The 17,013-nt window shown below is 45.2% G+C and overlaps 2 protein-coding genes across 3 annotated transcripts in view; one reads left to right on the top strand and one right to left on the bottom strand.

Annotated features, from left to right (window-relative positions):
- Window positions 1-6,561, bottom strand: part of PPP4R1 (protein phosphatase 4 regulatory subunit 1) — a 91,101-nt gene extending 84,540 nt beyond the window's left edge. Inside the window, exon 1 of the mRNA XM_075084675.1 lies at window positions 6,545-6,561. The gene's annotated coding sequence lies outside the window, so the exon portion shown is untranslated. The remainder of the gene's footprint in view (window positions 1-6,544) is intronic.
- The window catches only part of RAB31 (RAB31, member RAS oncogene family), a 63,323-nt gene continuing 51,934 nt past the window's right edge, over window positions 5,625-17,013 (top strand). Inside the window, exon 1 of one of the 2 annotated variants that reach the window (XM_075084691.1) lies at window positions 5,625-5,793. In XM_075084691.1, the coding sequence (XP_074940792.1) occupies window positions 5,755-5,793 (39 nt within the window). In that variant the 5' untranslated portion in view covers window positions 5,625-5,754. The remainder of the gene's footprint in view (window positions 5,794-17,013) is intronic. The other variant, XM_075084690.1, reaches the window with a different exon arrangement.

Raw genomic sequence — 17,013 nt, 5'->3', positions numbered from 1 at the left:
GATGTGGCTCTTAGGGACATGGTTTAGTGGTGGACTTGGCAGCGTTAGGTTAATGGTTGGACTTGATGATCTTAAAGGTCTTTTCAAACCTAAATGATTCTATGATTCTGTGATATTTTTGTACGGAATATAACATGATAAAGGACTCACCCAGCATCATGGGCTCACATAAGTATTTTCATGAGGTTCATATGGAAAAAGGAGATTGATAGTAAGATATGGAGCTTTCATCAGGAATTGATTGTATGAAAGTCATATAGAGGCTGAAGCAGCTGCACGGGGTTTGCTGGACTAAATTAAATACACTGGTGACTTCAATCTTAGTAGAAAGAACTCTAACTTGATTCATTTGTGACACATCAAGCCTGATGTCCAACCTCAACAGTTGGTGTTGACTGGCAAATTTACTTAGTGATATAGACAAATGATCTATTGGATCACTGAGTCTTGAGGTCTTGATTTCTGATGTCATTTCAGAAATTTCTTTTTACATATATCTAGCTTTCCCTTTAAATTATTTTACTTTCCATTTTTTGCTCTGACAGCTACTATTAGAAAAATTTTCTAAAGCCTTGGAAAGCCCTACTCCTAACTTCCAGTCCAAATCCATTTAAGGCCAATTTCTGTCTATTTCTTAATTGAGATGATATTTTGCTTTAGCTAGTTCTTGTCCTTTCTTGGTGCTCAATTGCATATAGTATTTGTAGTGTTCACAGGTTGTACCTTGGCTTCTGTTTTTCAGGTATAACAGAAGACCATTTTGGTTCTTTTCCCATCAAACAGTCTCAGTGGAGAAATGTGCTGTCACCAGCTTGGGGCTATGGCACACCACTTGCAAAGAACGAGAAAACTTGCGTTACTTTTCTCTAGCATTCTCCTGCGATAGGAGATTGCACTGGGGATTATCCACAAACCAGTAGAGTAAAATTGACCCTCTTGACAAACATACATTTTTGCTGTCAAAAGTCTTTCCCAAGCACTTCAGGAACATTTCATCTGTTTCAAGGTCTATCAAGGAGCATGCCAGTAAGCTTTATACAAACAACACCCGGGTTTTTTTCAACAGCAATAATGCTGCTTTTCAAAGTACTTGGCAGTGAAGCTGCAAGTAGGGTCTTGCAGAGGTTTAATCCCCTCTAACCTTTTCCAGCAGATTTTCTCTTCAGGAGGGAGTGACTGGACTGTATAAATACCACAAACAAGAGATGTTAAAATATGAAGAAACACCACAATGAAAGAAGTGTCAGGCAGCTGCAGATTCTTCTGGCATTAATGCTGCAACCAGTGGGCTATGAAGGGCCTAATTCACTTCTTGCATGTGAATTGAAGTGGAATAATCCTACTGAAGTTAAAAAATTTTAGTGGCTTAAGACCTATGTGACTGAAGTCTGAATCAGGCCCTTAATCTCTACCAGGTCATTGCAGTACTTCTCTAGTTTTCATATCTCAGGAGTCTCATGATGCCTTCCAAGGGCAGCCCTTTTCTAACCTTTGTGGTGATTAATCATAGAATCACAGATTGGGTTGGGTTGGAAGGGACCTTAAAGACCACCTAGATCCAACCCCCTGCCATGGGCAGGGACACCTTCAACTAGATCAGGTTGCTCAAGGCCCCATCCAGCCTGGCTTTGAACACTTCCAGGGATGGGGCATCCACAGCTTCTCTGGGCAACACGTTCCAGTGCCTCACCACCCTCACAGTAAAGAATTTCTTCCTTATATCTGATCTAAATCTATCCTCTTTCAGTTTAAAACCATTACCCCTCATCCTATCACTACTCTCCCTGATAAAGGGTCCCTCCCCATCTTTCCTGGAAGGCTGCTAATAAGGTCTTCCCAAAGCCTTCTAAGTAAAAAAACAAACAAAAAATTAGCATCTTCCAGACTTTTAGCCACTTCGTAACCACTGGATTTTGCATGGTAACTAGGGTCTGAGCTGGAAGCTGCTCCTCCTGCTCAAAGAACTGCTTGCTCAGCAGCAGCTGCTTTCCTTTTAAGAGATTCTGGCAGTTCCTTGAGCAAACACCAGCAACATTTCTGTGGTGGCAGTCATTACTGTACTGCACATTCACGTCATCCATGGGACGCAGAGGCATTTCTTCCCAGGCAGCATGGAGTTAATTTGCATCCTGATCTGTGCCTTGGGAAAAAGAGCTGGGAGGGCAGCCCATAGTAGGAGGGCCTGGATTGAATTCGCCAGTGAGGAGGAGGGATAACATTTTCGTACGAGGAAGATGCTTGCCAAGAAATCAAGAGGGAAAGCAACAGTGGGAGAAAGGAAGTAACTCATCAGGTGCTCAGGACGGACAACAGCAGTGTTGGGAGCTGGGTACACATTAGGGTCTTGGAGGGATCTTTCTCCGTGTAGGTCACTCACCAGAGAGAGAAAGCAGGAGGAGGAAGGCAGATGCCTTCATAAACCTGGGAACATTGCCAGCACCTCACAAGCATCCAGTTTCCTACCAATACAGGCTAGATAAATACCACTACACCACTTCTAGAGAGGAATAGATTGAGGCTGTAGAAAACTTTTGAAGGTAGGACTAGTTTTGTAGTAGCACAAGCCACAGAGGCAGAGGAATATGTGAGTAGGCGCAAAGAGGAGGGCAGCAGCAGCCCCAGCTACCAATTCCCCAGGCTGCTGGAGGGCCACACGCCAGGACAGAGTGCTGTTAGGTACCCAGCCCCAGGTCCCACAGCAAGGCAATGCTGCAGGCAGGAGAATAACCCAGTCTGCCTGACCCCTGGTCTTGTGTGTCTAAGCAGGAGGCTGCCTTCCTTTCTCCCCTTGATAGGCCTGTTCACATGAAATCAGTGGTGTTACACTGAAAACACTAGGGTGAGTGACAGGATAGTCCTGCTTTAGCTGCCTAAGCAGAAATTAAAAAAAAAACCAAAGTGAAGGATGAATCAGTCCTACCCTCCCAAGGCAATTCATACTACCTCGGATTTCCAGATGGAGACAGGCCTGGACAAACTTTCCAATTATCACACTCAGAAACACCTTGAGCCAGATCGCATCTTGCTGGCTTAAGCCCAGCTCTGAGGACCTAAATCTCTCATACTAAGGAGTAATTCACTTGAGATCAGTGCAATTGCACTGTTATAAAATTAAAATAGACTAAAGGACACTCTGGCTCCTCCAATTTCTGCAAACTGAAGGAAATTATTTCTGAGGAGAGAACAGCTTACTTGAAACTCAAAGGGGAGGCTGCTGAAAAACAAAAGCTGCTGGGCTTTGTATTTTTCAAAAGCAAAATATAGTTGGTTAGAAAGAAACGAAGTAAATAATTGCTTCAAAACTTACAATTATTCATTGAATAAGACGCTACAAAAGGGAAAAAAGAGAAAACATTTAGGATGCAAAGATTTGTTTTCCTTTACTTTTAACCAGCTATTTGAAAACACTGTAACATGACCAATTCCTCAAAAATGTTTTCCTGACCACAGCATCTTGAATGCAGACAAACACACAGATTATGCCAGTTCCTGGAAGAATGAACGTCATTAGCTTTTTTTCATAGTGGAGCACGTCTGTTCGTGTTGTTATTTTTCCCTCTGCTTATCTCCCTAATTTCTGGGGCTGTTTTTCTTTTTTCTTTTTTTTTTTTTTTTGTTTCTAGACTCTTTGTTTAAATGACTACAGTGTTTTTTGCTTTTGTTTTTGTTTTTTCATCCTCTGGTTGTTCTTTTTTGTTTGGCTCTTCAGACTTGCCTGTGCAAGTAAAATTGCTCTTCCTTAACATGTTCTCTCCTGCTGTTTCAGCCCAAATGGCTTCCACTGGGTCACATTCATGCTGCCATTTTAAACAATTTGCTTGTTTGTAAGCAACTAATTAGTTATTTGCTATCTTCAGAAGTAAGCTTTTGAGGTCTGGGCTTTAACCTTTTTCAGTGAGGGCTCCTGTTTCACCGGTATGTGTTTAAGAAGCTTCCACAGTTAAGGAGAAAGATGGGAACCTGACTTGCTTTCCTGGGCAGATTTCTCAGGCACTGTTTCGTATTATGGTGGTACGGAGGCAAGGCAGCAATTAGGCATGTACCTGCATGCCTTTGAAGCATCACAAAATCTGGACCAAAGAAAAGGGATAGATGACCAATGGGATACATGAATGACACGGAAATGTTTAAAGATGTGACAGAAAAAGAGAGGAATTTATGGAAGGGTGATCCTGAACCATAACACTGTCTGTGAATCTCAGTCCCTCACCAGTGGAAAAGTCTGAATCAAAGTTAGAGGGGCAACATTTAACTCAGACTTCAAATTGAAGGAAAGGGTTGAGTGAGATGGTGTAAAACCTTAAAAATTAATATCTCTTGTCAATTTGTAGAATTAACTACTGGCTGAAATGCCAGTCTGCTTTAAATTAGTTGTGCTATGACTGCAAACTCTAATTGTTCTATGTTAGCAAGTGTATTCTATTTGTTTATTGAAAGACTTCATTGTATAATGCATTCTTGTGGAAAGACAATGAGCAGACAGAATCCTAGCAATATTCTGTGTTGGTTGTCTGAAAACCTGCTGTGTTTTGTTTCTCATTGCTAAATTCTCCTAAAAAAATTAATTAAACCACAAGCATCTCTCTGACGAGCCTCTCCTTTGATATCTCTCTTTTGATAGTCTCTTTCTTGACAGGCAGTGATACTCCTCTACAAATGCTTTGTGTTTTCCTCCTCGGGGATAACAGCAGCTTTGTTCCAAGAGTTTCCTTAGCCTAGGATTTGGGAGCTCTGGAAGAGTGCAAGCATCTCCTTCCAGCCTATCAGTGTGAGTGTAGGACCCAATGTGGAACTAATTAGTGACATAAGGAGCACCACAACGGGTTGTTGCCAGGATGATCCTAATGACGTGGCAGTAATCTCACAATGACTAATCAAGATTTTCTTCATTTCCCTTTAGCAAGCCTACCTGATAAATTAGTGAAAAAATGAAAATAAAACTGTAAGTAGGACAGAGATTATCACTTAAAGTAGTTGACAGATGACGCTCTTCTGCTTTCCTGGGGTGACAGCATGCAACTCTTCTCCAGAAATTCTGGGACTTCGGCTACTGAGAGCAGAGAAGAGTGGTTACAAACCCCCTCATCGATTTTGGTGGACTGGTCCTAACATTAGCTCCATTTAGCTAGTATTCAGCATAACTTTTTGATGTGTGGGGTGCAGCCCTACTATCAACCCGAGGCTGTTTTACTCAAAAACGGGTATGTATAACTAGGATTGGGTAAAAACAGAGCTACTTTTAAAAATGTTTTCCACATTTAGTAAGTCAAACAAACAAAAAAAAGGTAGATGGATTCAGATCGGTCATAACCGAAGCAGCCCAAATCCTGGACCTAGTCCAAATCCTTGACCTAGTCAAATCCTGGACCTAGACCAGCACATGGCGTGCAGGACCAGGCACAGGGCAGCCCCACGCAGGGTGCAGGCTCTCGCCGATTATTCTTCTCACAACAGCAAATCTTTACGCAGGGCTGAGCCGCGCTTTGCAGCACCGAGCAGATTTCCCTCCTCTCCGGCCCAAGAGAGGACCCCTGCCCGCCGCAGGACTCTCGCAGAGGGGACCTGCGACCCTGGGGAGGCGGGGAGGGGGAGCTGCGGGCCGCGGCGAGGCGGGGCCGGGGCCGGGCGCATGTGACCGGCGGCGGCCGGCGGCGGCGGGGGCGGCCCCGGGGGGGGCTGTGGCGCGCCGCGGCGGGGCAGTACCGAGCGGCGGCGGCGGCGGCGGGGGATGCGGAGCGGCCGGGCCCCGGGCAGATGATGGCGATACGCGAGCTGAAAGTGTGTCTGCTTGGAGTGAGTAGAGGGGACGGGAGAGCGGGGGGTGGTGTGGTGCTTCTCCCCCTTTCTTTCCCACCCCGCAGGTGGGGGCTGAGGGAGGTGGGGTGCTCGCTAAAAAGGGGAACACTTCCACCCACCCCCACCCCCCTCCTCCCGGAGGGCGTCGTGTCTCCTCGTCCCGGGCCGTGGGGGGGGACGACGGGGACGGGACTCGGCCGCGGTGAATTCCTCCAAGCCGAGATTTGGCAGCCACGCACCGGCCCCCGTGGGAGCGGGGGAGGCTTTGGTGGCTTTTTTGTTTTTGTTTTGTTTCTGAACTTTTTAATAAAAAGTGAGAAGGGCGTAATGGGTTGGGGAGGGAAGAGTGAGGGGCTCTCTTTGGGGGGGGGGGGGCGGTGCGCCTCCCCTCAGCCCTTCCCGAGAGGGGGGTGTCGCCGCCGGAGCGCCGGCGCTCCCCGGGTCTCCCCGGCCGCGGGAGGCGGTGGTGGCCCCGTGGCGGGTCCCTCTCCGGTGCCGGAGACCCGAAAGGCGCCCGGGAGGGTTTTGCTGCCCGCCACCCCCGCGGCAGGCTTGCAGGTCTCGTCACTCGCCGCCTTGGCTTCCCCGAGCCCCTGCAACAATGGTGGGAAGCGCAGGGGAGGGGAGCGGCAGGGAGCTGCCCCCCCCTCCCCCCCCCCGGAGACGTCGTTTCGGGTGGCCCCTTCTCTCCCAGGCGCCCCGGCCCCGTCATCTACGTGCTGTCTCGGTGCTTTGTTTAATTACTTGCCTGGGTTAATTCAGAGCTTCTTTCGGTCGGCTCCTTACAGGAAAGTCCTTTCTGCTTTTGCTTTTTGGCGAACCCGTGTGTGCGTTTCACATCTGGAGCAGCAATGTGCTTAGCTTTGCAGTTTGGCTCCACCAGCCCCCCCTCTGCCCGGCACGCAGGGAACCTCGTAGCAAAATGCGCTCAGCGAGTTGCTACAAACACCACTGGGAGAAGAGAACCACGTCTTCTGAGGATTACTAGCAGAGCAACACTACTTAGTGTTGGGTTTTGGGTTGGGTTTTTTTTGTTTCTTTCTCTTTTTAAATTGTTTGGGTTTTTTAAATTAAAATCAAACATCTCAAATTACCCGGTGGGAGTTAGGCTGCTTTTAGGTCTGTATCTCCGTAAACATTCAGAAAAGCTGCATAAGCAAAGATGTTTTAGAGTGAATTCTCCTTCATGCTTTACAAGTGAGTTGAACATTTTTAAAAAACCCAAACAAATACAGATGCTTCAGTTGCCTCTGATTTGTGTTGACACTTACCCCAGCAGGAGTGGGTACCTTGCCCTGGAGTAAGTGCCAGGACGTGGTGCCAGGGCACTGGAGAGCTCAACCCAAAGTATTTGGCGGTGACCACTCCTCCTTTCTCAGTTAGAATTACTGTCTTAAACTTTTAAAATGGCAGAGAGACAAAATAAATGTGGTTTATACAAACGTGAGGAGTCTGTGGTAGAATATGTGGATGTGTCTTTATTTTTTCTTCCCCAGCAGAAAATCTTGTGATTTTATAGAGATGAAGTGTCTTGTGGAATGACATTCCTCTTGCCCATTATTTATTGCTATTTTGTAACATTAAAACGTACTGGAGGTTTTGCAAGGTAATTGTTTACTTCTTTTAAGACAGGAAGAGAAACCTACTAAGCAGCTCTCTGTTTCTCCAAGTATGCAATTACTCTGTAGATTGATTAAAATGATAGGGTGGCAGTGGGAACACTTAGGAGGATGTGTCTGTCGTTGTAGTTACTTAGTGAGGTGTTCCTTCCTGAGTTTTAAGAGGTTATAATCCTAGAAAACCATTTACTTCTTGACCATAGACATGTCATTTACCGTGAAGGTTGACACACTGTTTTCCCAAAAGAGGATGAATCCCCTCAGGAAGTTCAGACAGATTTTCAGAACAGGGAGTCTCCATACCTGTTCTTGTGAACACATGCAGGCATTAATCTTCTGAACTGCGTGTAAGCTAGCTGGTGGCTCAAAAATATGTTTTCCAATCTACCATAGGGAATCTTGACAGTTGTCTTTTCAGTAGGTCCTGGACCTGGTAGGTTGGTCGGTATTGTATCTAGTAGGTTCCCTGATAATCAGTCAAGTCTGGGTATGTCCAAGTCCCAAGATGAGTTCCTATCCTTGTTAGAAATAGGGATTAAATCCGTTTGTAAACCTGTATCCCTCCCCACTTCTGAACAAAGGCTTGGGCTGCACCTCTAAATCAGGCAGGAGGATCACTGATGATCTACGGCCCTCAGCTGTGCAGAGTCTGGGCTTGGGCTGTTTCTGTCAGCTCAGAATTCTCCAACGAGGAAAAATTGCAGCTGGCGCAGTGTTTGCAAAGCCAGCCTCTCCAGAAACCCTGAAGCCCCATTCGGCTGTAGAGGATTTAGGTGGGAAGGCAAGGAGAGAGGGGAATAGAGAAACCAGAGCTGTGCTCCATGCTGGCAGCCCTATAAGCTAGCACGGTTCTCCAGCGCCAGTGTTTCACCCGGAGCCATTGCAGTAGAGATGGGGAATAAGTTACTGGCTCCTGGATGTAATCCCACATTGTCAGGAGGGAACCTGGCCTGTAATTTTTAGCATAAATCTAACAAAACTGGGATTTGGGTATCTGCATTTCACTTCCTCCTCCTCCAGAGTATCTTGGGGTTTTTAAAACTCTGCGGGTGTGATGGGAGTGACTTGGAGCAGCCTGGAGTAGAGTACAAGGGGATGGTCGTGGGGTTTGTAGATGTTGAAGGAGACACCGATAAGAGAACAGCAGAGAGGATATCTGGGGCAGCTCCAGGCTAGGTGTGAGTCAGTTTGGAAGGCAGGCATCGCTGATGGCAGAGCTTTGTTATTCATGACTTTGAGAAGGCAGTGCTCTGGTGGGCTGGCAGGTGGGGGATGCCTGCCTAATTGTTTAGTGCCTCATAGCCTTAGGTGTAAGAGCTGTGGAGGTACAATTTTAATAGCTGTCTTGAATATGTTGCCGTGCAAGTGGCCTCAAGTCTGCTCCTAAACTGCTTCCCTCAGTAAATTATGGCTGCTGTGCAGGGAGGTATCTGCATGTGGAAGGTGTTTGTCTTCGGAAGTGCAAACACTTGAGCATCTGCTCCAAGTCATCTCTTGACACCTCAAACCCTTCCTGGTCTCTTAGTCCAGTCTGTAGTTTGTTCACAGCAGTTGTCCCTGTGTTAGATGCCACCTCCTTCTGGGACTGAGCAAGTTTTAGTGGCAGCTCAGTTTGTGCAGCTCCCATTTGACTTGTGCAATGTTTCTGTGCTGACTGGGCACCCTCTTGAGGGGGTGAAGGAGAGAGGGGCAGAGGGGGCCCAGTGTGTTCCTGAGCAGTGCTTCAGTGCTGAAATAAAGCTGGGCACGCAGCTGCCAGGTTTCCTAATCTGGCTGTGGCTGCCGAGTGCCATGTGCCTTGGCTCCCAATATTTTCTTTATGCGGGCTGGAGGAGTGATTTAAAACTCTCTGCCAAGTCCTGACCTAATTGTGTGTGGCAACCACAGAAGAGATTGCCAGGTTTAGGACTAAGGCAAAGTTTCTTGTCTTTGTCACTTCCTGAGGAAACTTTGACAGCCCTTCAGAGAGACTTTGGGAGGTGGCTTGCTAACTACCATCTGAAGTGACCTCCATTACTCCTTTCCTTGTGTTTTTGTTTATTACATTTTTATGTTGTGACTGTTCATCATAGGACCAAAGGAGTTAGCTTTGGAAGAGGCTCAGAGGTCACCCCTTGGCCCTAAAGCTCCTCTTACAATTTTCCTCATGTAAGTTTGTCTCACCTGTTCCTAAAAAGCTTGTGATGAAAGTTTATCTTCTCCTCAGGATTATGTCCCAGAGCATAACTGCTCTTACTGTAGAAAGTTTTTCCCAAATATAGTGCCTACATCTTCCTTGCCTGAGACTTCATTTCTTCACCCCTCTGTTTGTTTTTCCATTTTCTTGCTCATGAGAAGTCGCTTGCTGGCATGCATTCTGCTAGCGTGTAGTCTGAAAATACTGTCTGAAGTTGGTAAGCCTACATTTGTAAAAGGAGCAATGTTTCATCTGTGGAGGAGAAGGAGGTTTCCTCAGGAGTTTCTCCACAACTGAATCCCAACTGCTAGGTATGGAGAACAGTTTATTACCTTTGACGATGTCATGTACCTCCGTGTGCAGGCTGTGGAACTGAGCTCGGAATTGTTTGATATTCAAAGTAAGTGGGAGTATGATAATAGTTTTCTTAAGGAGAAAATCTCTCTGGTTTTCTTACCTGTGTGTCATTGTAATGTAAGGCTCTGGATTTTGCTGGATGGAGGACAAATTCCTGTAGCAGAGCATATGCATGCATGTGCCAGACCTTTCAGTGCAAAGCTTAAGTACCCACTCTTCTTCTCTCAGCTATTATACTGAACACGTATGACTGCAAATTTTTTAGTTTGTGTTGGTGTTTATAAAAGACAACAATTTTATTTCTCTTTCGACTCTAAAATGTTTGTCATTATTAATACTTTTAGGGCCTAGACGTCCCAACCCAAATAGGACCGCTGCTGTTAAAACCAAAAATGCACCCCTAATTGGGTTGTACCAGTTAAGGACCTTTTTTCTCACTGGATATGTGAAAAGGGGGTCTGCATGTTAAGATGAACATCCTACTGAAGACAGTGGTACTACACAGGTGCAGAAGCTGTGCACGCATCAACAGCTGCAGTGCTGTAGCCTAAAACAGAACAAGAGGGTCCAAAGTACTGCAGCCGATAAAGGTGGTATTGAAAGAAGAAAATTGTACTGGTGAAGTAAATGTATGCCTTCTAAAAATTTGTCCACAAAATATCCATCTGAGAGAAGACCACAGACTGACAAGCGATTCTCCCCCCCATGGTAATGATTAATCATCGTCTACTTATTCATTCATGTTTTATGTAAACAAGTAGCTCTATCATGAGAGAAACTTTTGAATCATAACTTTGCATGGCTCTCTGTCTTGTGGGGTCAGTGGTGTGAAATGTCCATCATCACAGCCTTTCCATCAAAGGAGCCCTCATCTGTGTCTCTCTCCTAGCCACTTGTTTCTTTGCATTGTAGTGAAACATCAAATCACGTGTAAAACTGGACAGTGATTTTAAGTCCACAGGGAACTGAAAGGCAGACAGCCAGACACACGGTTAGCATGACTACATATGCCTCATTTCCTTGGGAAATGGTATTCTTGGTGAAGAATATTCTGAAGGTTGCACTTACATGTGCGTATTTCCATACTCCATTGCCTTGCTTTGCTGTTCAAAGGAACAGCCTACCAGGATACTGAAGAAGACTGGTACTGTGGTCATTTTGGTTTTGGGGGAAAAAGTATTGCATAAAAATCCAGTTATATAGCACGGGAGAAATGCCTTTTCTCTTATGTTAATTAGTCAGTATATTCAGAATATACCCTTTTTCTATTAATTTATAAAATGTTTAAATGGCTAAATCAGATTTTTGCAATGTAGATGTTAAATATGTAGGTAAACAATTTATCAGAATTTAACAGAATTCAGGATTTTATATTGGCCTTGGCCTTACTGCTTTCCTGGCGTATCTACAAAACTTTTTTATTTACTTGTATCTTCCAGAAGTTTTGGGTGGGATCGCTTAGAAAAGCAAGTAGGCTGGGTTATGACCAGAACATCCTTCTAGGAAAGATGAGTCCGGAGGCCACGTTCTGCTTTCATTTCCAGCAGCACAACCAAACTGGATTTCTGCAGCAGCAGAAGGCAGGACTTGAAGCAGGTTTTGCTTTCAGTAGCTGCAAAGCCTCTGAAGGGGAAGCTTGTTACTACTAATCAACTGGGCACCCATGGCTGGTGCCTGTTGCTGCACGTGATGGGCTCCGATCTGCCGGTAATCAGCTCTCACGTCCCAGCCACTGCTTGTGACTTGCCTGTAGAATGAGACTGCTGTGGCTATCACCCAGAAGTCATATGCAGGCTGTAGTTTTACTGTCTCCCAGACTGTATGTACTTCTTTTGTTTATAGTGTTTCCAACTGTTTGGTTTTTTTTCCCAGGTTTCCCCAGCCCTTTGCTTCAGTCCCTCTTTTTGGTTTCTTACTGTTGGCTGAAAAATTGTGAAACTTCTTGTTTTACAGTTATTCTGCGAAAAAAGTAGATTTTTTCTTTCTACCAAAATAAGGAAGTTGAATTGGTAATAAACTCAGGGTTTTCTTTAACATGGATGAGTGCAGTTAGCCCTATTCAGTGAAGCAGTGCTGAGGCTGACTATGTGAAGCAGCCAGGAACTCTGCATTCAAGAATTGTGTGGGGAAAAGAAAAACCCTCTCATTCTCATCATTCTTTTTAACTGGCTTAAGTCAAGCCATAGTAAAAGGCCATTTTTAATTTACATTTAAAGTATGTTCTCCGAGACTGCGGTTGATGGTATGACTTGTTTCTAAGGTGATAATTTGCCTTATTGATAGGGTGTGTTGCAGTTAGAGTGCAGTTTAAGGAAGTGGCAAAATAGGCGTTAGCTGAGCTGGTCTCTGGCCTCTGAACCTGCAGGGCTTTTGCATATGGTAGTGTTTATAAATCACAGTGCTGGTAAATTTTGGTAGTGTTGGGTTGTGTCTGAGCTGGGTATGTGGATGCTGCAGACAGTGAGTGGATGCGGGATGGATAGACATATTCTTTCTAAAATTTCTCAAGCTAACTCCTTGCTGAGAGAAGTATTTACAAGGAGGCTGGAGCCACAGCTCTGCTCTGGTTCTCAAACACTGACCTTTTCTTTTGCCTCCCTTCTGCTTCTTCTTCCAAATGCCATTTGCCCAGTCTTCAAGGCTGTTAGACCCTCCAGGGACTGTTGTTGATCACGTACTTCCTGGCTGTGTCCCTGTTCAGATGAGATCGTGGCAGGCATCATTTTCTTCATTTCCTATACTTTGGTTTTGAGGGGGAAGACAGAAGGATGCACAGCTGGCTTTAGCAGGTTTGCACTGTTGACCCCAGCTTCCCCACAGGTGCTGCCTCAGCAAACAAGCTGTTCAGTGCAGGGCAACTTGTTTCTCCTCAGCTTCAGTGGCTCATCAACCTCTGTTGATGGAGGGCTCTAGTTTGGAGTTGCGGTTTGACTGCCTTGCCATCATCTCCACCTCCATCTGGAGGTCTGGGGCTTCCTTTGCTCATGTTCTTTTCAAACTGCTTCTGGGGCCAGCTGCATGCCCAAGGCATGGGTGGATGCCCAAAGGTACCCTCCAAAAGGGTTGGGAAAGGTGGTGGTAAACTGGGTGGGTTCATCTGGTCTGGTCTGCAGGATCTTGACATTGAAGGGAGCAAATACGTTTGACCTGGCTAAACTGGGTAGCGTAGGGCATTTCAGTCTTTCTCAGGCTTGGTCTCATTCTTCTACGGAGCAAATCTGTAAAGCTGGGAGCACCAAAGATCTCATTTTCAGGGCAACAATCATTTGCTGACTCCAGAGCTGGCAGTGTGTGTCAGTGCAATAATTATCTATTCCCTCTTCTGCTCCTCGGTTTCCTCACCCGTGCCACGGTTGCTGGCACGCAGGCTAATAGCCGAGTGCTTCCTCCTACTCTGGGTCGTGGTTTCAGCTGCTCCCCATGAGCCCTGCAGCCCTATGGGCGAACCAGACCCACAGCAGCTGGCACAGAGGGCTGTAGGGTAGCACACAACCCTCCAGGCATGGCCGAAGCTCCTGTCTATGGGTCACTCTGGTGTCCCTGGGGCTTTCTGCAGGGGCGGCATGAGGACACAGATGGGAACAGCTCATCCTTGGGCTATCTGAGCATTGGCCCTGCCTGCTGGGGTCGGAGGAAGAGGAGTGCTTGACACTTCCTCTCTCTCCTGGAGTTTCTTGCTCTGACGGGCTTTCCCCTTTAAAGCCACTACGAGCTAGTGTTCAGCCTGGTCTTTTCTTTCTAGTTTATATGGCCTGGTATTTCTAAATGCTTAGCCTACTACCATTTGCAGCATATTTAAGCTGGTTTATTTTTTTCCCCTCCACTTCCTTTGGATAATTGGCTGCTTTATAAAATATTAAAAAAGAAAAATCCTACTTCCATCCAGTGCTAATCACACCAATGGGTTAGATCATCCCACACTTTTTGGATGGGGCAGGGCAAGCCTTCAGTGCTCTGCTCAGTGTTGGGGCTTGTCATGCCTACAGGCAGCTCGTGCAAATAAAACTCTGCAGCCCCCCGCCAGAAGGTGCACGAGAGCTGCCATGGGGCATGTACTTCTGAAATAAATGAGAATAAAAGATGTTTTTATTTTCACAGAGGTGTTTTTCTTCTCTGTGCCTATCTTGTAGAGACTGGGTCATGGTATAAGGGTCAGGTTGAATGGAAATTTCTTAAATTCCATCTCAACTTAACTTGTAATACGCCAGAAAAGGCAGACATTTCAGTTTTCTTCTGAAACATCTTATACAGCCTTCCTGTGAATGCTTGCAGTTTTGAACACCGCCACAATAAGACAAATCCAAGCTTTAGAAAGCTGCCAGCGGAGGTGGATGGGAGGCCGGCTGGGAGCACAGCCTTGGGTAAGCAAATGCCAGTGGTTTGATTTACGGTCTCCAGCCTTGCAGGGCTGCTTGTGAAAGCTGAACAACAGACAGTGGAACAAACGCTTTTTATTTTTGCCCGGCTATTTTTAAACATAAATGCTAGTTACTGAGTGGTTTTTGTATTTCTTGGAGGAGAGGGTAGAACAGTTATGGTTTTGCACTTTTTGTTTTGGACAGAGTAAGTTCTTATTTGGGGAACATGTGGAAGTACATGTGCATGAAATCCAGCTACTAAATACTTTGTGTCCCCAAGTTATTGTTTCCTCCTTTGTCAGCAGAGTGACAGGATGCCGCAGACGTCATCGGGTGTCCCGGTTGGACCGGTCAGCCTCTGCCGGGCAGAACTGCGGGGACTATAAAAAAAACTGTAAGGGCAATCTTTTAAAATTATCTGTATCAGCCTCTTGCAGGAATTCACCTACAGTTAGGGACTCTCTGAGGCAGATTTTCCTTTGCTTTAAAGCCTGTCTACAGAACCAAAGTGAGTTAAAGAGGCTCCTAAAGTAGGTTTAATTTTGAAAAATTAAATTTTTTGGCCCATTTGATTCTGCAGGAAACAAAACTTAGTAAGTGTCGATAGGACCTAACGGTTCATCAGCAAAGCTGTGCTTCTGACCAGTGGGGTGTGTCTGAAGCCATTTGCATGTCTTCTCATGCTCACTGATACCCGTGATATACAGTGGGCATTGGAATAGCTTTAACCTTCTCTATCTTATGCTTGTGATCAGTAGCTGGTACCTTGTCTCCAGGATTGCCATTGCGTGCGTTCTCCAGATGTGCCCGTTTCTTGCTTGTGAGGCCGATGCTGGGATTTCAGTGACAGAGGAGGAATCCTTAGGTATTTGGTCAACATCTGGTGTGTGCCAACGCGGAGAAGCTGTAGTAGGGATCACTGGGCTTCCCAAAGGCTGTGAAAAGCATCCCTGAGTGGACTCCCTTGAATGCAGTGTGGAGTCACACCAAGACTCAGTTTGGCTTTTGGGACTTTAATTAATTTTTAACTATTTGATTTAAGGGTGAGAAAGTACATTATTGCTATGGTTAGTAGTTTAGGATTTAGAAGCATATTACAACTGAAAAATTTGAGGCGCTTGTCCATGCACAGTCACAATTTTAACCTCAAGCAGCTTCTGCCATCTGTGGAAGAAAATACTGTGTTTGTTTGCTTAAGACAGTCTTTGTTAATTAAAAAAAAATACCTCTGACTGATCCACACCACTACCAGTCTGTAAAGGCATACTTCCACACTGTGGCTGGATAAATTGGATCGTTGGTTAATTCTTGGAGGGATTTGGGAAGTGAAAAAGAACAGGTACCCCTTATTGGATTGGAAGCCCATGAGCTCTTTTTTTTTTTTTTCCCCTCTTTTTTTTCCCTTAGCGTACTAAATATAAGTGGGCCTATTTTAAGAGTCATAAAATCAACACTTACAATATATCTTGTTAAAGCTGGTATGAACAGGAAGCTTCCAACCACATTTAGGCCAGAAGTCCTTCGTGATGCATAGTCCATGCTGATTTCAACCTTTGCAATACTATGCAGACAGTCTTAGTTTTAGGATATTCAGTTCTTGAGTGTGCTACAAACAAGGTTTTTTCTTACATTATGCCTTAAAGTCAGCATTTTTCTTTTTTGGACGATATCGTTCATGTGGAAAATTCAAGGAAAGTTGGACTTTGTTTTTGTTTTAGTTTGCTTGAATGTCAATGAAGGAATTGAACATTGTCCCTCACATTTAATGTGTTCAACTGTTATGACTCCAGCAGCAACGTGTAGTTTGTGTCAGTAGTCTTCAGAGTCAATTGTTCTGTCCTTTGATTCCCCCTCCACCCACCTTGGATATTTTTCTTTATTTTTTTTCCTGCAGGATGTACTTGAAAAGAATAAATGCATGCCTAGGCATTAGACAGACAGTTGGAGCACGTTTTATGTGACAAAAATGGCAGTTGTATAAAACCAGATAACATAAATGCTGGTTTAGGATTATGTTACTGAATTTGAGTAGTGTCCTTAAGCACGTGTTTAATTCTAAGCATTGGATTAATCCCACTTCAGCAGTGTATCAGGCTACATTGTTCAGCCTCTGCTGAGCGGGCTAAATTGAACCCCAAGCTTAAAGCTCAACCTATACTTTAATACACAGCTGAATGCAGTGCTGTGTGGAGGACAAAGATAAAAAGTTTATGTAAATTAAGTACTTGAGGTAACACAGCTCTTGAGTGATTCCTGTCATTTAACGTTAGAAGCAGATAAAGTGGCTCAGTTTTACCTCTGTTTGGTTTTCAGCCTCCAGTAGGCTCTATGGAGATGGCGCTTTATTTGACCAGGTAGCAAAGCTGATCCAGGGTTTCATGGCCAGCTTTCCCTTCTCCTTTAGGCTGGTGTGGAAAAAGAGAGAGAGAGAGAGAGAACAGTCCTTTGGCACCTGTAGAATAAGTCCAAATTAAGAGAGTTTGCCTGAAGGAGAGTGGCAATCCTACAGCCTAAAATGTTTTTTGGGAATAGTTTAAGTGATGACCAGTAGAAAAAGGGGTGTAGAAGTCAGTGTAGAGGAGATTTGGAGGAACAAAGTGATAGAGACTAATGGAGGCAGAGGAAGTGAAGGACTGAAACTGAGAGACTGAGGGAAAGCATTAGAGGAACATTGTGGGGGACTGGTGGGAGCGAATGAGGAACACGG

This window comes from Phalacrocorax aristotelis, chromosome 2, assembly GCF_949628215.1.
Source record: "Phalacrocorax aristotelis chromosome 2, bGulAri2.1, whole genome shotgun sequence".
NCBI lineage: Eukaryota > Metazoa > Chordata > Aves > Suliformes > Phalacrocoracidae > Phalacrocorax > Phalacrocorax aristotelis.
Note: the sequence above shows the minus strand (reverse complement) of the source record. Positions and strands in the feature narration are given on the sequence as shown.